Source organism: Choloepus didactylus, chromosome X (assembly GCF_015220235.1).
Source record: "Choloepus didactylus isolate mChoDid1 chromosome X, mChoDid1.pri, whole genome shotgun sequence".
Lineage (NCBI taxonomy): Eukaryota > Metazoa > Chordata > Mammalia > Pilosa > Megalonychidae > Choloepus > Choloepus didactylus.
This window is the reverse complement of record NC_051334.1, coordinates 96,044,852-96,066,242: the sequence shown is the minus strand read 5'-3', so window position 1 is coordinate 96,066,242 and position 21,391 is coordinate 96,044,852. Positions and strand designations below refer to the sequence as shown.

The window sequence follows — 21,391 nt, the reverse complement described above, 5'->3', positions numbered from 1 at the left end:
GGTATACAATCCACTGTCCACAGTATGATAACATAGTTATGCGTTCATCACCACAATCTATCTCTGAACATTTTCCTTACATCAGAAAGAACCAGAACAAGAATAAAAAATAACAGTGAAAAAAGAACACCCAAATCATCCCCCCATCCCACCCAACTGTCCTTTAGTTTTTATCCCCATTTTTCTACTCATCCATACACTAGATCCACAAGGTCTTCACAATAACACTGTCACCCCTTGTAATCTACATTATTATATAATTGTCTTCAGGAGACCAGACTGCTGGGTTGCAGTTTGGTAGTTTCAGGTATTTACTTCTAGCTATTCCAATACATGAAAACCTAAGACGTGTTATCTATATAGTGCATAAGAATGTCCACCAGAGTGACATTTCAAAATGGCGTTCTCCAAAATGTCAGTGTCAGCTTTCAATGCCCATCTTCAAAATGTTTCTCTAAGCTGCAGCTAGCATCTGGGCATGTGTGGCTCTTTTTGAAATACTTCAGTAATTAAATCAAGACCCACCCTGAATAGGCGGGGTCCATCTCCATGGAAATTATCCAATCAAACATTTCACTCACAGTGACCTCTCGACTCCATTTGAAATCTCTCAACCACTGAAACTATTTTGTCTCATTTTGCATCCCCCTTTTGGTCAAGAAGATACTCTCAGTCCCACGATGCCGGGTCCACATTCATCCCTGGGAGTCATATACTGCATTGCCAGGGAGATTTACAACCCTGGGAGTCGGGTCCCACGTAGGGGAGAGGGCAGCGAGTTCACCTGTCAAGATGGCTCAGTTAGAGAGAGAGAGGGCCACATCTGAGCAACAAAGAGGTACTCGGGGAGACTCTTAGGCACAATTATATGCAAGTTTAGCCTCTCCTTTGCAGTAACAAACTTCATAAGGGCAAGTCCCATGATCGAGGGCTCAGCACATCAAACCGCCAGTCCCAATGTTTGTGACAACATCACCACCAGTCCAGGTGAGGATGTCCAACACATCCGCACCTTCCCCCAGATCCTCGGGGCTGGGGAGGGGGAGGCTGTAAATGTATTTTTTATTATCTGCCCAAATTACTCTGGGATGTGTCACTATTTCACTCCAGACTATACTTAACCTACCGTATCTCACTTCCTATTCAAAGTTCCATGGAATTGTGGTGTTTGAACAAACCGACTGTAGAGTTGTACTGTTTAGAAAATTTAGATCCTGTACCAAATAGATATCTATTCCCTTGGTTTCATATGGAAGTTGAAGTTTTACAACACAATCAGTTTCAACCTTTACCCTTTGGCCTGGCTTGCCCTGGTCTTAACCAGACCTGCTTCATTCATATCACTAATTGAAGTCTGGGCTCTTTTTCAGCTTTTTTTTTTTTTTGACAGTGGTTGTATGCACTAATACTGACATTCAAATTTGCCAAGCTCTAGCTCTGAATTTCAGGTGTCTCAGAGATATGCATTGTTCCAGAGACCAATCAGGTTATACGCTAGGGGATCAGCATCTCAAAGTTTAGAGATAGGAATTACAATTCAGGGATAGAGTTAACTGCTATAAGAGCTTACAATCTAGGGACTATTACAGTTATTATATCCACGTTAGGCTATGTTCTAAGATTCAATTCTGAGTTTACACATTGTAGTTAGTCCATATTGGTGAGGCATTAAAGTGTTTCCCTTAATTTCTGGGGTACTTCACACAAATAATGTGTACAGGATCCATTCACCTCGTTGTGTGTCTCACAGCTTCACTCCTTCTTGTAGTTGCTCAGTGTTCCACTGTATGCGTACACCACAGTACACCATTCCATTCTTCAGTCAATGTACCTTTAGGTCATCTGCTCCCTTTGCAAATCATGATTACTGCCTCCATGAACACCAGTTTGCAAATGTTCATTCATGTCTCTGCTCTCAGATCTTCAAATGATATACCCCATAATGAGGTTGCAGGACCTTTTGGTCGCCACATACTTAACTTTTTGTGGAACAACCACACTGACCTTCAGAAAGGCTACACCATTCTACCTGCTCCTCAACAGGTAGATAGGTACATCCCTCTCACCATGTTTTCTCCAACACTTTTACTCCTATATATTTATTTTCCTACAATTTTATAGAGTTATATTCACATACCATACATTTATCCACAGTGTACAATTAGTTGTTCATGGTATCATCATAAAGTTGTACATTTATCACCACAATCAGCACATGAACATATTGATTACTAAAAGAAAAACTGTGTTTTTTTAGCAATAAGAAAAAAAATGATAAAAAGAAAAATAACATGTCATACAATACAATAGTAAGGACAGCAAATAACACCACTACCAAGAATCCCATATTGCTCCCCTATATCCCCCTCTCATATACATTTAGCATTGGCATATAGCCTTTGTTACATTTAATGGAGGTATATTACAATGTTACTGCTGACCTTAGACTCCAGTTTGCTTTGATTATGTTTTTTCAGGAACACCATCCCTTTTCCAACTCCCTATATGGTTGACATTCATTTGCTTTCCCACATGCAAAAACATTTTTATATTTGTATATTTAGTAACAGTCATTGGCCACTCCAGTTTTTGCCAAGTTATACAATCCCAGTCTTTATCATCTATCTTTACCTCTGGTGTCATACATTCTCCTATCCCACCTCTTTCAGCTTTACTCACAGACATCTTTGTTCAGTGTACTTACAATACTGTGCTACCATCACACAGTATTATGCTATCTATTTCTGGATCTATGTAATCAATCCTAAACATTCTGTAGTCCTTCAGCATCAAATGGCTGGTCTCTACCCTCTTTCTATCTCCTGGTCGCCTGTGTTGTCAGCTTTTAACTCCCAAAGTTTGTTCATTAATGTCTGTTCATATTAGTGAGACCATACAAAATCTGTCCTTTGGTTTCTGGCTAACTTCACTCAGCATAATGTCCTCAAGGTTCATCCACATTATTACATGATCCATGTCTTTGTTCTGTCTTACAGCTGCATAATATTCCATCATGTGTATATACCACAGTTTGTTTATCCACTCGTCCGTTGATGGATATTTGGGCTGTTTCCATCTCTTAGCAATTGTGAATAATGCTGCAATAAACATCGGTTTACAAATGTCTGTTTGTGTCTTAAGTTTCAGTTCCTCTGAGTATATACCTAGCAATGGAATACCTGGGTCATATGGCAAATCTATATTTAGCTTCCTGAGGAACCTCCACACTGTCTTCCAGAGTGGTTGTGTCATTCTACATTCCCACCAACAATGAATAAGTGTGCCTCTTTCTCCACATCCTCTCCAGCACTTGTCATTTTCTGTTTTTTGGATAATGGCCATTCTGGTAGGTGTGAGGTGATATCTCACTGTGGTTTTGATTTGCATTTCCTTAATAGCCAGTGAAGTTGAGCATTTTTTCATATGTTTTTGAGCCATTTGTATTTCCTCTTCAGAAAAATGTCTGTTCATGTCTTTTGCCCATTTTTTAACTGGATTGTTTGTCTTTCTGTTATTCAGATGCAGGATTCCTTTATATATTCAGGATATTAAACCCTTATCTGATATGTGGTTTCCATATATCATCTCCCATTGTGTAGGTTGCCCTTTTACTTTTCTGACAGTCTTTTATGTACAAAAGTGTTTAATTTTGAGGCGATCCCATTTGTCTATTTGTTCTTTGGTTGCTTGCGCCTTGGGTGTAAGGTCTAAGAAACCACCTCCTATCACAAGATCTTTAAGATACTGTCCTACATTTTCTTCTAAGAGTTTTATGGTCTTGGTACTAATGTTTAGGTCTTTGATCCACTTTGAGTTAATTTTGGTATAAGGTGTGAGATGGACATCCTCTTTCATTCTTTTGGAAATGGATATCCAGTTCTCCAAACACCATTTATTGAACAGGCTGCTCTTTCCCAGTTGCTTCAGCTTCACTGCCTTATCAAAGATCAGTTGTCCGTAGATGCGAGGGTCTACTTCTGAACACTCAGTTCGATTCCACTGATCAGTATATCTGTCCTTATGCCAGTACCATGCTGTTTTGAGCACTGTAGCTTTGTAATATGCTTCAAAGTCAGGTAGTATGAGACCTCCCACTTCATTCCTCTTTCTCAAGATATTTTTGGCTATTCAGGGCACCTTACCCTTCCAAATAAATTTAGTTATTGGTTTTTCTGTTTCTGTAAACTAAGTTGTTGGGATTTGAATTGGTATTGCATTGAATCTGTAAATCAGTTTAGGTAAAACTGCCATCTTAACTATATTTAGTCTTCCAATCCATGAACATGATATGTTCTTCAATTTTTTTAGGTCTTCTTCAATTTCTTTTAGCAGTTTCTTATAGTTTTCTATGTAAAGGTCTTTTGTGTCCTTGGTTAAGTTTATTCCTAAATACTTGATTCTTTTGGTTGCTATTGTAAATGGGATTTTTTTCTTGATTTCCTCCTCTTGTTGCCCATTACTTGTGTATAGGAACACTACAGATTTCTGCGTGTTGATCTTGTAGCCTGCAACTTTGCTGTATTCACTGACTAGTTCTAGTAGCTTTGCTGTAGATTTTTCTCGATTTCTTACATATAGAATCATGTCATCTGCAAATAGTGAAAGTTTTACTTCTTCCTCTCCAATTTGGATGCCTTTTATTTCTTTTTCTTCCCTAATTGCTCTAGCTAGAACTTCCAGCACAATGTTTAATAACAATGGTGATAATGGGCATCCCTGTCTTGTTCCTGATCGTAGAGGAAAAGCTTTCAGTCTCTCCCCACTGAGTGTGATGTTAGCTGTGGGTTTTCATATAATGTCTTTATCATATTGAAAAAGTTCCCTTCTATTCCTATCCTTTGAAGTGTTTTCATCAGGAAAGGATGTTGAATTTTGCCAAATGCCTTTTCTGCATCAATCGAGATGATCATGTGGTTCTTCTGCTTTGATTTATTGATGTGGTATATTACACTAATTGATTTTCTTGTGGTGAACCACCCTTGCATGCCTGGAATAAATCCCACCTGGTCGTGGTGTATAATTCTTTTAATCTGCTGCTGGATTCGATTTGCAAGTATTTTGTTGAGGATTTTTGCATCTATATTCATTAAAGAAATTGGTCTATAATTTTCTTTTTTTGTAGTACCTTTGTCTGGTTTTGGTATTAGGGTGATGTTGGCTTCATAGAAAGAGTTAGGTAGCTTTCCCTCTTCTTCAATTTTTTTGAAGAGTTTGAGCAGGATTGGTACTAATTCGTTCTTGAATGCTTGGTAGAATTCACATGTGAAACCATCTGGTCCTGGACTTTTCCCTTTTGGGAGCTTTTTGATGACTGACTCAATCTCTTTACTTGTGATTGGTTTGTTGAGGTCATCTATTTCTTCTTGAGTTAATGTTGGTTGTTTATGCTTTTCTAGGAAGTTGTGCATTTCATCTAAGTTGTCTAGTTTATTAGCAGATAGTTGCTCATAGTATCTTCTCATTATCTCCTTAATTTCTGCAGGGTCGGTAGTTATATTTCCTTTCCCATTTCTGATTGCATTTAGTTGCATCTGCTCTCTCTTTTTTTTGTTAGCCTAGCCAGCGGTCCATCGATTTTACTGATTTTCTCAAAGAACAAACTTCTGGTTTTGTTGATTCTCTCTATTGTTTTCCTGTTCTCAATTGCATTTATTTCTGCTCTAATTTTTGTTATTTCTTCCCTTCTGCTTGCTTTTGGGTTAGTTTGCTGTTCTTTCCATAATTCCTCTAGGTGAGCAGTTAACTGTTCAATTTTTGCTCTCTCTTCTAATATAGGCATTTAGGGCAATAAATTTCCCTCTCAGCTCCGCCTTTGCTGCATCACATAAGTTTTGATAAGTTGTGTTTTCATTGTCATTTGCCTCGAGGTATTTACTAATTTCTCTTGTAATTTCTTCCTTTACCCACTGGTTTTCTAAGAGGGTGTTGTTTAGCCTCCATATGTTTCTGAATTTTATGACCTTCTGCCTTTTATTTATTTCCAACTTCATTCCATTATGGTTTGAGAAAGTGTTTTGTATAATATCAATATTTTTAAATTTGTTGAGACTTGCTTTGTGACCCAACATGTGGTCTATCCTAGAGAATGTTCCATGAGCACTTGAGAAAAAAGTGTATGCTGCTGTTGTTGGATGTAGTGTTCTATAAATGTCTGTCAAGTCTAGTTCATTTATCATACAATTCAACATCTCTGTTTCTTTAGTGATCCTCTGTCTAGATGTTCTATCCATTGATGAGAGTGTTGTATTGAAGTCTCCAACTATTAGTGTAGAGGTATCTATTTCTCCTTTCAGTGATCGCAGTATTTGCCTCATGAATTTTGGAGCATTCTGGCTTGGTGCATAAATATTTATGATTGTTATGTTTTCTTGATGAATTGACCCTTTTATTAATATATACTGTCCTTCTTTGTCTCTTTTAATTGTTTCACTTTTGAAGTCTAACTTGTCTGATATTAATATAGCTACTCCAACTTTTTTCTGGTTGTTGTTTGCATGAAATATCTTTTTCCAACCTTTCACTTTCAGTCTGTGTTTGTCCTTGTGTCTAAAGTGAGTTTCCTGTAGACAGCATATAGATGGGTCCTGTATTTTAATCCATTCTGCCAGTCTGTGTCTTTTTATTGGGGAGTTTAATCCATTTACATTTAGTGTTATTACTGTAAGGGCAGTACTTTCTACTACCATTTTGTTTTTTGGAATTTATATGTCATATCTTATTTTTTCCTCTCCTTTTACCTTTCCTGATAATCTTCATTTCTGCACTCTTCTCCAACTCTCTCTCTCCTGTCTTTTCCTATCAGCCTGTAGCACTCCCTTTAGTATTTCTTGTAGTGCCGGTCTCTTATTCAAAAACTCTCCCAGTGTCTGTTTGTCTGAAAATGTTTTAATCTCTCCCTCATTTTTGGAGGAAAGTTTTACTGGATATAGAATTCTTGGTTGGCAGTTTTTCTCTTTCAGTATCTTAAATATATCATGTCACTGTCTTCTTGCCTCCATGGTTTCTGCAGAGAAATCTCTACATAGTCTTATCGACCTTCCCTTGTATGTGATGGATCGCTTTTCTCTTGCTGCTTTCAGAATCCTCTCTTTGTCTTTGACATTGGACAATCTGACCAGTAAGTGTCTTGGAGTACGTCTATTGGGATCTATTCTATTAGGGGTACGTTGTACTTCTTGAATCTCTAATTTTCTGTCTTTTATTAGATTTGGGAAATTTTCAGTGATTATGTCTTCTATTACTCTTTCTGCCCCTTTTCCCCTCTCTTCTCCTTCTGGGATACCCATAACACGTATATTTGTGCGTTTCATGTTGTCACTCAGCTCCCTAAGACCCTGCTCATATTTTTCCATTTTTTTCACCATCTGTTCTTTTGTGTGTATGAATTCGAATGACCTGTCTTCCAGTTCACTGATCCTTTCTTCTGCCTGTTCAAATCTACTGTTGTGTCCCTCCATTGTGTTTTTCATCTCCTCCATTGTGGCCTTCATTCCCATGAGTTCTGCCATTTGTTTTTTTAAGTTTATGAATTCTTCTTTATGGTCATCCAGTGTCTTCTTTATATCCTTCAGCTCTTTTGCTATATCTTCCTTCATTTCGTCGAATTTGTTTAGCATTAGTTGCCTCAACTCCTGTATCTCAGCTGAGCTATTAGTTTGTTCCTTTGCCTGGTCCATGTTTTCGTGTTTCCTGGTATGGCTTGTTATCTTAAGTTGTCTAGGCATCTGATTTTCTTGATTAGTTTATTTTGAAGCTTGTTGTCTATCTTTTACCTAGTGGTTTTCTTGTTGGTTGGCTTTGTTCTCTGGCCTCTGTTATTCAGTTCAACTTATTCTAGACCTCTCACTTAGGTTCTATTTAGTTGATCAGAATTTTTCCCCTCTTGTTTTTTCTGTTTCTTGCTCTGCCTCTATGTATCCTTTTTGTGAGTGGGTCTCCTCAGATATGGTCGACCCTCGTCAGATTTTCCCACTCTAGTGAGGCCCAGGTCGCACTGGGAGGGTATGGAGTTTTCCTGGGAATGAGACCCTCCTGTGAGGCCTTTAGAATTGGTGCTTTTCCTCTCCTGTACAGCAGGTGGCGCTTGCCAACCCGCAGCTCCCCCACCAGTGTAAGGAGGTATGTAGACTTTAGTTCTCCTGGTGACTCTGATCCTGTCGTGGGCGTGGCTGACTGAAGCCAGAATCTGAATTCCAGCCCTTGGGGTCTGAGTTCCCAAAAGGAGGACTGCCAGTTGAGGTGGAGCTCCCTCCACTCTCCCAATCCTCAGAACTCCAGTTGTCTCTCAGGGGCACTATTCCCTTCTCCCCTCTCCTCTTTGGGGCCTCTCCAGGTAGATTCCTTGGTCAGCCTGAGTTGCCAATTAAAGACTGGGGTGGAGACCTTCAGTAGTGAATACGGAACTCAAAGACACTGTGGGTACTCTGTCTCCCCCCAAGTCCAGCCTAGTCCCTGAACCTGGGCTTTCCGATAGAAAATAACCACATATATTACTTTTAGATTAAAAAAAAAAAATAGAAAAGAAAAACAAAAAAAGAAAAAAGAAAAAAAAAAGTCTCTTTTAAAAGTCTTTCCCCAGCCTGGAAGTTTTGTGAGTGTCAGAATAGAGCATTTAAAGATATGCTTTGGGCTACTGTCTGATAATTATTCTCCAACAGCTTCAGTTCCACCCCTGCCGGGGGATATTGAAATGCAAAAAGATAAGGGATCAGTGAGAAGCCAGAAGGGACAAAATGTAGGGGGAAAAAAATGGCTTTTTTGGAGTCTGGGAATGGGTGCCCGCTTTTATGTGCCCCCACTTCTCAGAGCCCAGCCCTTCTTTAGCACCCCAGCTCCCAAAATTAGTTAATTAATTTGTTAATTAATTCTGCAGTTGAGGCTGGGTTGAGCCTCCCTTCTTGCCCTCAGCAGATTGCTGGGGTTTTTTTTTTGTTTTTTTTTCCCCCTTTCAGGGAGCCAGCAGCAAGACAGTCTGTGAGGTCTGGGTGGGGAGGGGCGCCAGACCCCTCGTCTGGGGAACTTACAATGTTCGCTGCGATCTCTGCTTTTCCTCCAATTCCAAACTTGGGTCCGATGTGTGACTGGTTACTGGAGACCCTGAAAACACTGTTTCATATAGTTCTTGGGAAATTGCCAGCTGCTCTAGGGGAGAGAGGAAATTCTGCACCTCACCACTCTGCCATCTTGCCCCGCCCCCTCTGAAATCTCTAGGCATTGAATTTTTAAGTCTTTTGTCATTTACAGTTCTTTACTCTGATGTTTCCCTTGAAAGTACTTGCAATCAGCTAAGGCCACAGTGCTTCATCTTCAATAAAAAAAGGAACTGTCTCAAAGACACATGGAAAGGTACCTGACAGGTAACCTGGGGCAGACTTCTAATGGCATTGCTTATGTAACTTTGAGAGCATACCACTAGACTAAGTCAGAATTTCCAGATTTCTAGTGGAAAAGCTAATGGATTCATAAGACTGCTAATCCTCCCCCCCAAAAAAAATATAATAATAATTACATAGGATGGAATGACCCGATAAAGGATAGTAATGAATTTTGTTTGAAATACTGCTAATACTTTCATGTTCTATGTATATAAGCAACCTCTTTTTCCTTTCCCTAAAGCTATCTATAACTCAACAATTTAGACTACATTTGTAAGAAAAAATGAAATATTTATCATTTTCTCTCTGTCTGATCCCTCCATAATTCAGAAACTCTTAAAAATTCTTATTTTCATGGCAATATAATTATTTGAATAGGTTCAGTAAGAATCAGTCCACCTTGTTAACAGGACATAATTGAAAACATTGGCTATATAACCAAGGATTTTAAGGAGCTAATACACTTTTAAGGAACTAAGGTTGACTTTATAGAGCCAATGCTTTCAAGCCTTCTTGAAAAAGCCAGCAGTTCCCAGCCCTATAGGTCAGTAAATAAGGTCAATTCCTAGCAGGCCCAGGAATCATATCATTTTTGCAGGGACCTCAAGGAGAAGGGAATTCACCCAAATCTATGGGTACTGCAGGTGAAATCCAGTGGCAAGTTCTTGGCTTGGCTTCTTAGCCTGGAGAGGCTTTTAAAAGTCCAAACTGAGATTCCTTATAAAAACTTCCAACAAAGCAAACCTAAAAATGCCTACTTAGTAAATTACCATTCTTGCTGTACCTATATAAATAACCAAGCCAAATCTAATAAGGCCAGCCTTATTATATAATCAAGAATAATCTTCCTTTGGGATTATCTTTGATCAAAAGGAGGGTGACTATAGAGAGAAATCTTGTGTTTCAATAAAAACTGTAACCAAGAACTTAGGCTTTAAGGGATGATTATGATTACTGTATCATTATATAGATACTCCTTTTCACTTTCTGGTATATTCAAATAGACAGAGGGAAATACCTGAAATCTCTAAATTACAATCCAGTTGCCTTAATTTCTGAAAATGATGGTACAGTCATTATCTTCTGCCTTGTGATTATAAAAAACCTTGTGACTAACCTTCACCTTTACCCATTTTATCTGTTTTTTAAACTTTAGAGTCTTATGATCATTAAAGACAGCCCCTAAGGTTTACAAATGAAGGGTCTTGGGTCAGCCCAGAATCAACCCACAAGAAATCCAAAGTTATCTTGATAACTGGAGCTGGATCTATCCAAAATGGGCCTGCCTGACATGCACAGTAGTTTGACTTTAACCTATAAGTCACCTATACCTCATTATAATGATAAAAATCATTCCCATCATCATATTAAGGCCACCATTTTCTTAAGTTCTGTGACTAAGCATGTAATCAATCTGCACATGCACAATAATTAGCCCACCTCTAATTATGTCACCTGGAGCCACTGTACTCATTATCCTAAAATCTGCCCATCTTTTAATACTATAAGACTATTAAAATTACTGCAGTTCAGGGAGACAGATTTTTGGGCCAATAGGCCATCTGCTCTCCTGCTTCATGTAATAAAATCTTTCTCTCTTTGAAACCCCAGTGTTTCTGGAATTGGTCATTTGAGCACAATAGGTAAAGAATCCACTACCTTTTTCCAGTAACAAAACTAGCACACTCTGGTAGGTTATAACATTTAGCTCCTGTTCATTGCTTTTAAGTTATTTTTGCCCCCTTTGTAAAATACAGCTAATTACCTATGTGTAAATTGGTCTGTATCCTGTCACCCTGCACACATTGTCAACCCTTAGTAATTTTTTGATTCTTGCTGTTTTCTTTAATATCTGGCTACAACTCTCCAAACTAATGTTTCCAATTTCCCTCCCACTTTCCTGACTCAATGTCATGGAAAACTAAAGCCTGCTGCCCAAATCCTTATTGAGACTCTACGTTGCATCAGCAAGAACATATACATCTTACCTTCAACAAATTAAATGAACAGTGCTACGTAACAGAAAGATTTTCACCCACCAACCCCTTAGACGTTAATACAGCCTTTTATATTAATATTTCTCTTTTCTTTTTAGACATCCATCTTTCAAAATGCCTACCTCTAAACCAACTGATCTTTACCACAATGTCTCAGGAGATGATTCAACTGATTTTACAGAAACAACACAAATCTTCCAGAGACTATTTCTTAGACCCTAATTCACCCCATTCCAATGTATGATACCTCTGCGTTGTTCAGTGACAAATAAGTATCATTTGTCTTGAACAAAAGGAAGAAGAGACCAAGATGGTCTTAACTTCCCTTTAGCTTGACCAAACATTAGACAGACTTCTCCCTGACACCACGCCCCTGATCTCCATCTCACAGAGGCCATTTACTATCCAGGCTCCTGAGAGACTCCTGTCTAAGTAGATCTTTATCTCCTGCTCCCTCCTTTCCTTAGAGGAGTCCAGGTGGCCTAATTACTACAAAGGAATGACAAAACATCCAGCAACAATTGGCCCTAATTTCAATGTCAGTAAATCACTCACCAATCCCAGTGATCAACTCCTCCTACCATCCTCCAATTCACCAACAGCCCTTAAAAAGCTTGCTGTCCTTTGTTTCAATGGAGTTGAGTTCTACTCTCTCTTCCTTACCAAGGTAGCTATGAAAAAGTCATCCTTGCCTGTTTCACATTGCCTGGTGCAATTTTTTAATGCAATTTTATTGAGATATATTCACATACCATACAGTCCTCCAAAGTGTACAATCAGCTGTTTACAGTGTCATCACATAGTTGTGCATTCATCACTACAATCAATTTTTTGAACTTTTCATTACTCCAAAAAATAATAAGAATAAAAATAAAAATAAAAATAAAAATAAAAATAAAAGTAAAAAAAGTAAAAAAGAACACCCAAAGCATTTCATACTCCTTTTTCCCAACCTATTATTCATTTAATTTTCATCCCCCTTTTGTGCATACACTGGATAAAGGGAGTATGAGCCACAAGTTTTCCAAAATCACACATTCATGCCGTGTAAGCCATACAAACGATCATCTTAAAGAATCAAGGATATTGGATTGCAGTTCAAAAGTTTCAGATATTTCCTTCTAGCTATTCTAGTACAATAAAAAGTAAAAAGGGATATCTATATAGTGCATACAAATAACCTCCAGAATGACTTCTCAATTCCATTTGAAATCTCCCAGCCACTGAAACTTTATTTTGTTTAGTTTCTCTTCCACCTTATAGTTGGAAAGGCTTTCTCAATCACTCGATGCCAGGTCCAGGCTCATCCCTGGGAGTCATGTCCCACGTTGCCAGGGAGATTTATACCTCTGGGAGTCATGTCCCATGTAGAGGGGAGGGCAGTGAGTCTACCTGCCAAGTGACCTTAGAGAGAGGCAGGGCACATATGAACAAAAGAGCTTCCCTGGGGGTGACTCTTAGGCACCATTATAAGTACGCTTAGCCTCTCCATTACAATAATGAGTTTCATAAGACAAGCCCCAAGATCAAGAACTTGGTCTACTAAAATGTGATTCCCCAATGCTTGCAAAAATCAGTAATTCCCCAGCGGGGGAGATTAACATTTCCACATTTTTCCCCAGGCCCTCAAGGGGACTTTGCAAATACTTTTTATTCTCTGCCCAAATTACTCTTGGATGTATTGGGGTTTCATGCTACTCTGTACAAACCAACCAGATCGTGCCCCCTATTCAAGATTCCATTTAATTATGGTGTTTGAATAAACTGACCATACAACTAAAATTATACAGCGTGCTACAGAAAGTATAGATTAATCACATAATTATGCATTCACCACCACAATCTTCATGAGGATATTTCCATCTTGTCCCAAAAGAGAGAGAAAAAGGGGAAAAATGTATAAAAATACAAAAGATAGAAGAAAAATAAAAAACAATGAAAAGGTCAGACAACATCATCACCACCAAAAATCCCATATCACTCCCTTATATTCCCCTCTCATAGACATTTAGCTTTTGTATATTGCCTTTGTTATAATTAATGGAAGCACATTTCAATGTTACCGTTAACTATAGACTCTAGTTTGCATTGATTGTATTTTTCCCCTGTACCATCCAATTTTCAACACCTTGCCATGCTGACATTAATTTCCTCTCCCTCATTTAAAAACATTCTTATCTTTGTACATTTATTCACTATATTTGACCACTATAGGTTTCATTAAGTTATGCAATCCCAGTCTTCATCTTCTAACTTTCCTTCTGGTGTCATACATGCCCCTAGCCTTCCTATTTCAACTGTACTCACACACATCTTTGTTCAGAGTACTTACAATATTGTGCCACCATCACAGAGTATTGTACTATCCATCTCTGGATCTATACAAATAATCCTGTTGAACCTTCTGTACTCCTTCAGCATCAAATGCCCAATCTCTAACCTCTTTCTATCTCCTGATAACCTGTGTTAGCAACTCTAAAATTGCACACATCATTGTTAGTCCATGTTAGTGAGACTATACAGTATCCTTTTGTTTCGGGGTAATTTCACTCAACGTAATGCCTACTGTCCATCATTTTGTCTTTTGTATTTTATATGTCACATCTTACTTTATTTTTATTTTTCCCTCACTCTCTCTTTTTACCCTTACTGATAGTCTTCATTTCTACACTCTTCTTCAAACTTTCTCTGCTGTCTTTTCCCATCTGCCTATAGAGCTTCCTTTAGTATTTCTCATAGAGCAGGTTTCTTATTCACAAACTATCTCAGTGTCTGAAAATATTTTAAACTCTCTCTCGATTTTGAAAGACAGTTTTGCTGGATATAGAATTCTTGGTTGGCAGTTTTTCTTTTTCATATCTTAAATATATCATACCATTGCCTTCTCACCTCCATAGTTTCTACTGAGAAACCTGCTCATGGTCTTACTGAGATTCCTTTGTATGTGATGGGTCACTTTTCTTCCTGCTTTCAGAATTCTCTGTCTTTGACATTTGATAATCTGATTATTAAGTATTTTGGAGTCAGTCTACTCAGATCTATTCTGCTTGGGGTATGCTGTACTTCTTGGATCTGTACTTTTATGTCTTTCATATCAGATGAGAAATTTTCAGTGATTATTTCCTCCATTATTCTTTATGCCCCTTTTCCCTACTCTTCTCCTTCTGGAAAACCCATGATACATCTATTCATGTGCTTCACGTTGTCATTCAGTTCATATAAACTGAATATGACAGCAGTTTATATTTTTCCATTCTTTTCCCTATCGGTTCCTTTGTGTGTAATATTTCAGATGTCCTGTACTCAAGTTCATGAATACTTTCTTCTACCTCTTCAAATCTGCTATTGTATGTCTCCATTGTGTTTTTCATCTCTTCTATTGTGCCTTTCATTCCAATACATTCTGCTAATTGTTTTTTTAAACTTTCGAGTTCTTCCTTACGTTTGCCCAATGAGTTCATCAAATCCTACACCTCTTGCCATATCTTCCCTCAACTCATTGATTTGATTTTTGAAATGACTTTAGATATTTGCTTGATTATTAATTAGTTATTTCAATTCCTGTATCTCAGTTGAAGTGTAAGTTTGTTCCTTTGAGCCATATCTTCATTTTTCCCAGAATGATTTGTAATTTGTTGTTGTCTAGGTATCTAGTTGCCTTGATTACCCCAATCAGATTTTCCCAGAGCAGTTGTGCCCAGGTCTCAGGAGAAGGCCTATTCAGTGTCAGGTTTCCCTGAGGGTCTGAGAAGATTGTCAGACTTTCCTGTGAGGCCTCTAAACTGTGCTTTTCCTATCCTGCCCAGCAGGTGGTGCTTCTCAGCCTGCAGCTCCCCACCAGCATAAAGAGGTGTGGTGTATTTAATTCTCAGTGGGCCCTGTACTGGCTAGGGACTGAGAGTGTCAGAAGCCAAGTTAAGCTGTTTGTTTTTTAATCCCCCCGGGTCCTGGGGTCTGAGTTCTCTGGGGGATGAAGGCCACTTGAGCTGAGCCCTGCCATACCTTTTCTTAGGGAAGACAAGCCCTTTAGGGAATTGTCTTCTATACTTGAGAGTTTCCTTTTACTTTCTGACTACCTTAACTCTACCCTTGCCTGGGATACTGCTGACAATTGAAAATGCTGACACTTTCTCTAATGAGGCACTTAGAATGAGAGGAAAAAAAGGGAAAAAAGCAAAAAGTCTTCTTTTCAGAGCCAGTCCACAGTCCTCCAGTTCACCAGGCAAGAACTGGAATTAGTACCCAATTCTGTGTGCCCCTTTTCTTGGGACACAGCCCTTTTCTAGTATTCTGATCTCAGCAGTCTCCAAAAGCCTCCATTTTTATTTTTTTTTATTTTTTCCATCAGCCCTGCCTCCTCTCTGCCAGGATAAACCTCTGGGTTCCTTTCCTGCTTGCTCCAGGTTTATCTCTGCTCAGAGCTTGTACTCAGTAGTCCAGACTTGTTAATTAAAACTGCAATTGGAGCTTGGTTGAACTACATTCCCTTGCTTCTGGCAGGGAGTTCTTCTTTTTCCCACAAAATGTTTTGCATCTCATTCTACTGTGCTTTGGGGGGAGGGGTGTCAGCTCCACAATTTGGAGAGCTTCACTTACAGTTGTATGCTGCAGTCTCCGCAGATTCACCCATTCCTAATTGGTGTATGATGTTGTCTTGTCACAGATGTCCCCCGTTCAGTTGTTCCAGACTATTTTCTAGTTGTTCCTGGCTATTTACTAATTGCTCTAGGGGACTAACCAAATTCCACACCTCACTATGCTACCATCTTGCCCTGCCTCCCATACTCATTTTTCAACTCGCCTGGTGCAATTTTTTCTTTGACACTTGCAATTTATAAAATATGCCTAACAAATACATAAAGAAATATTTTATGAATAGAGGCAATTTTTTTTCAAAAATTTGCATCACAGAATATGAAATTTACAAACGAAGTGTGCAAATTACCTGCTCCGGTTTTATTAGCTGCTTTTTGGGTTCCTCTTCTTTGGCTGTACATACACTTATAGATGCACATAGCAGACCTGCAGGCATAATTGTCAGCTTTTGCATCTAAAAGAGATACATCAAAAAGACCTTTATAATTGAAAATGTACTCATTTCTTAATATTTCCAGGGGGGTTCTAAGGAACACTATTAGTATCATTTAAATGTAATAAATACTCAAGCACTCAAAATTATTTTACAAATTTTTATATGGTCCCTAAAACTCTCTTCTCATACTGGATGGCGGTTTACTATTTTTACCTGTTTGTAAATTGCCTACTAATTCATATAAATACATCAATAAAATAATTACGAAGAGGAAGTGATTCCAAAATTTATGGAAAGAAGTGATATTGATCATGGTGTTCAGTCAGTCCACAAATATTAACTGAGTGCCTACTATGTGCCAGACCTGATATAAGTGCTTAGAATACATCAGTGAACAAAACACTGGAGCTTGCATTCAAGTAGAGAGGAGACAGGCAATAAACACAATAAATAAGTTATATGAAGTATTGCAAGTTGCAAACACTATTGAGAAAGAAAGCAGTGATCTGAAGTGCTGGGTGGGATGGGCTGAGGTTTGCATCACAAAATACAATTTCTATTTAGACTATTCACAGAAATGACTTTCATCCACTGTAAATACGTTGCTCCTAACTTTTCCATAACTTTTTCCCAATTTCTTTAATCTAAAGCCAAAAGTGACCTTTGTTATAGCTATAACTTTCCATTAGGTATGAAGGAAAATGACCGGCTCTAAGAACAAAGAGTTCCAGTGTTTATACAGGTGTCAAAATAATGACTAAAGCTTATCCATTCAATAAGACAAATGAAAAGCTTTCCAGGGAACAAATATTTTAAAAGCTCAATTCTCTATTTAGAAAAGGAAGCTTGCTGAAATTGACAAAGGACACCCAAAGGGAACAGGTCTCCATGTCTTACACACATGGAGAACTGTGTAAGACCTGGAAGAAACATTGCCCAAAGGATAGCAAATGTTCTCCTGATAATAGTGATAGTGCTTGTACTTTATTTCAGACCCTGTTCATGTTTTCTGAGCACAGTAAGAAAGGAAACAGGCACTAGGTAAGCAGTTTCCTGCCTAAACTAGGCAAGATGCCAATTTAATTTGAGACTCCAGAAATACAGCATAACTGAAGACAACACTAATGAGAGAAATTTTGTCCCATCCCCACCTGCAAACCTCCCTCTACTACATGCAACAACAATCATAGGATGATTTCTCCAGGCTTGCCTTCTCCAACGACACTACTTTTGATTTTTTATACCAAGTTGTTAACCACTAATGAAACAAAAAGATTTCCACCCCATAACTACATCAAGTATCAATTAAAAAGTGTATGAAAACTTATGCTGGACAAGATGGTTGAGTGTTGAGGTGTGGGTTTTAGTTACTCCTCTGGGGCAGTGGGTAGAAAGCCAGGAACTGCATGGACCAGACACCGTAGAGAAATTTGAGTATGGACATACTTCATACAAAACTCACGAACAGGTGGAACAGTTGAGATCAGCGAAATCTGTAACTTCTCCTAGCCAGGGTGCCCGCATCCCTCCTTCCCAGGCAAAATCCTGAGGGAGGAGTGGCTGTGGGTGCAAGGAACCAGGAAGGAGAGCTGCAGTTGCAGCACTGATTAACAAACTCAGATTGCTGAACAAAAACTCCAACCATAGATAAACTGAGAGCAGACAAGAGAGAATCTTGGAGCAGTCAGCCAAGCAGAGAGGAGAAGATAGGGCTAGCAAAAACAGCAAAAAAAAAATAATAATAATAACAAAAATAAATAAATAAATAAAAACAGAGACTTTTGGAGCTGGGGCGAACATAATATGGAGAAGAGCTGGGCTCAAACAGAATCAGGCACATATGCAAATCCAAATCCCTTCTCTGAAAAGCTGGTTTCTCTGCTTTTTGATTGTTCCTTATTCACCCTCAACTCCTTGTATTTTAGCATTTCAATAGCCCATCAGAACTGCAAGGACTGTAAATACTCCATACTGGGCCCTTCTGCTTCTTTTCTTTTTCTTTTTTATTTTTAAATAACTATTCCAAGAAGCCCATTACAGAAATCCTCAAAGACTGGCAATTTGAGCCCAGGGAAGAGCAGAGCCAAGACAGCTCTGAGAGACAAAGCAATAAGTCTAGTGGTGGAGAAAATTCTTTAAAGACCATAACATCCTAAGAAAAGGGGGATCTGCCCCAGCTCCAGGGGCAGCCCTCCTCTAGACACCAAGGGATGGAATTCAGAAACCAGCTTCAGTCAGCCACACTCCCAACAAGATGAGGGTCACCATGAGAACTAATGGCAGGCACCTCTTTACACTGGTGGGGGAGCTACGGGCTGGCAAGCACCAGCTCCTGGACAGCACAGGAAAAACACCAAGACTAGAGGCCTCAAAGGAGGGTCTCATTCTCATGGAAACTCCATACGATCCTCCTGAGACCTAGGCCTCTCTGGATAGGGAAAACCTGACTGGGGTTGACCATATCTGAGGAGACCCTCACACAGAAAGGCTACATAGAGTCAGGGCAAGAAACAGAAAAACAAGAGGTGAAAAATTCTGATTAACTAAATAGAACCTAAGTTAGAGGCCTAGAATAAGCTGAACTAAACACCAGAGGTTAGAGAACAAAGCCAACAAACAAGAAAACCCTAGGTGAAAGAGAAAAAAAGAGCTCCAGAATAAAATAGTCAAGAAAGCCAGATGCCTAGACAGACCAAGATAACAAGCCATTGTTACTGCAAAGGAGAGGCTAAACTTGCATATAATTGTGCCTAAGAGTCTCCACCTGAGTACTTCTTCGTTGGCAGGTGAACTCACTGCCCTCCCCCCAACGTGGGACCCAACTCCCAGGGGTGTAAATCTCCCTGGCAACGCAGGATATGACTCCCGGAGATGAATATGGACCCGGCATCATGGGATTGAGAATATCTTCTTGACCAAAACGGGGGTGCAAAATGAGACAAAATACTTTCAGTGGCTGAGAGATGTCAAGTGGAGTCGAGAGGTCACTCTGGTGGACAGTCTCATGCACTATATAGATAACACCTCTTAGGTTTTAATGTATTGGAATAGCTAGAAGTAAATACCTGAAACTACCAAACTCCAACCCAGTAGTCTGGGCTCCTGAAGATGACTGTATAATAATGTAGATTACAAGGGGTGACAGTGTGGTTGTGAAGGCCTTGTGGATCACACTCCCTTTGTCTAGTGTGTGGATGGATGGGTAGAAAAGTGGGGACAAAATCTAAATGACAAATAGGGCAGGATGGGGACATGGTTTGGGTGTTCTTTTTTCGCTTTTATTTTTTATTCTTAATCTGATTCTTTCTGATGTAAGGAAAATGTTCAGAAATAGATTGTGGTGATGAATGCATAACTATATGATCGTACTGTGAACAGTTGATTGTATACCATGGATGATTGTATGGTATGTGAATATATTTCAATAAAACTGAATTAAAAAAAAATAACGAGCCATACTAGGAAACACGAAACTATGGATCACCCAAGGGAACAAACTAATAGTTCAACCGAGATACAGGAGTTGAGACAACTAATGCTAAATCAGTTCAATGAACTGAAGGAAGAACTAACTAAAGATGTTCAAACAAATCTCCTAAATCAATTAAAAACTCAAGTCAATGAACTGAGAGAAGATACAGCAAAAAAGAAGAAAGATATAAGGAAGACACTGGATGACCATAAACAAGAATTCATAAGCATGAAAGAACAAATGCCAGAATTTGTGGAAATGAAGGGCATAATGGAGGAGATGAAAAAGACAATGGAGGGATGCAACAGGAGACTTGGACAGGCAGAAGAAAGGATCAGTGAATTGGAAGATGAGACATTTGAATTCATACACAAAAAAGAACAGATGGTGAAAAGAATGGAAAAATACAAGCAGGGTCTTAGGGAACTGAGTGACAACATGAAGCACACAAATAGAAATGACCAAATTGAAGAGACAGTCAAGAAAAAGACATCATTTTCATTAGCAACTAAAAAAATAAAGTACCTAGGAATAAACTTAACCAAAGATGTAAAAGACCTATACAAAGAAAACTAAATAAGTCTACTAAAAGAAAAAGGCAGGGACCTATAAAGATAGAAAAATATTTCATGTTCATGCATAGGAAGGCTAAATGTCATTAAGATGTCAATTCTACCTAAACTCATCTACAGATTCAATGCAATCCCTATCAAAATTCCAACAACCTTCTTCAAAGACTTGGAAAAACTAGTTATCAAATTTATCTGGAGGGGATGATGCCTTGAATTGACAAAAACATTCTAAAAAAGAAAAACAAAACAGGAGGACTTACACTCCCTGAATTTGAAGCTTATTATAAAGGCACAGTAGTCAAAACAGTATGGTACTGGCACAAAGATAGGCATATTGATCAGTGGAATCAAATTGAGAATTCAGAGATTAACCCCCAGATCTATGGTAGACTGATCTTTGATAAGGCCCCCAAACCCACTGAACTGGCACATAACAGTCTTTTCAACAAATGGTGCTTGGAGAGCTGGATACCCATATCCAGAAGAATAAAAGAGGATCCCTACCTTACACCCCACACAAAAATTAACTCAAAATGTATTAAAGATCTCAACATAAGAGACAGTACCATAACACTCCCAGAAGAAAATATAGGGAAACATCTTCAGGACCTTGTATTAGGAGGTCACTTCCTAGACCTTACACCCAAAGGACAAGCAACAACAACAAAAAAATAGATAAATGGGAACTCCTCAAACTTAAAAGCTTCTGTACCTCAAAGGAATTCATCAAAAAGGTGAAGAGGCAGCCAACTCAATGGGAAAAAGTCTTTCGAAAACATGTATCTGACAAAAGACTGATATCTTGCATATATAAAGAAATCCTACAACTCAATGACAATAGTACAGACAGCCCAATTATAAAATGGGCAAAAGATATGAAAAGACAGTTCTCTGAAGAGGAAATACAAATGGTCAAGAAACACAAGAAAAAATGTTCAGCTTCA

The 21,391-nt window shown here is 38.7% G+C and overlaps 1 protein-coding gene across 1 annotated transcript in view; it reads right to left on the bottom strand.

Annotated features, from left to right (window-relative positions):
* APOOL (apolipoprotein O like) overlaps positions 1-21,391 on the bottom strand; it is a 235,977-nt gene that overhangs the window by 115,248 nt on the left and 99,338 nt on the right. Inside the window, exon 2 of the mRNA XM_037821546.1 lies at positions 16,317-16,421. Within this exon, the coding sequence (XP_037677474.1) occupies positions 16,317-16,421 (105 nt within the window). The remainder of the gene's footprint in view (positions 1-16,316; positions 16,422-21,391) is intronic.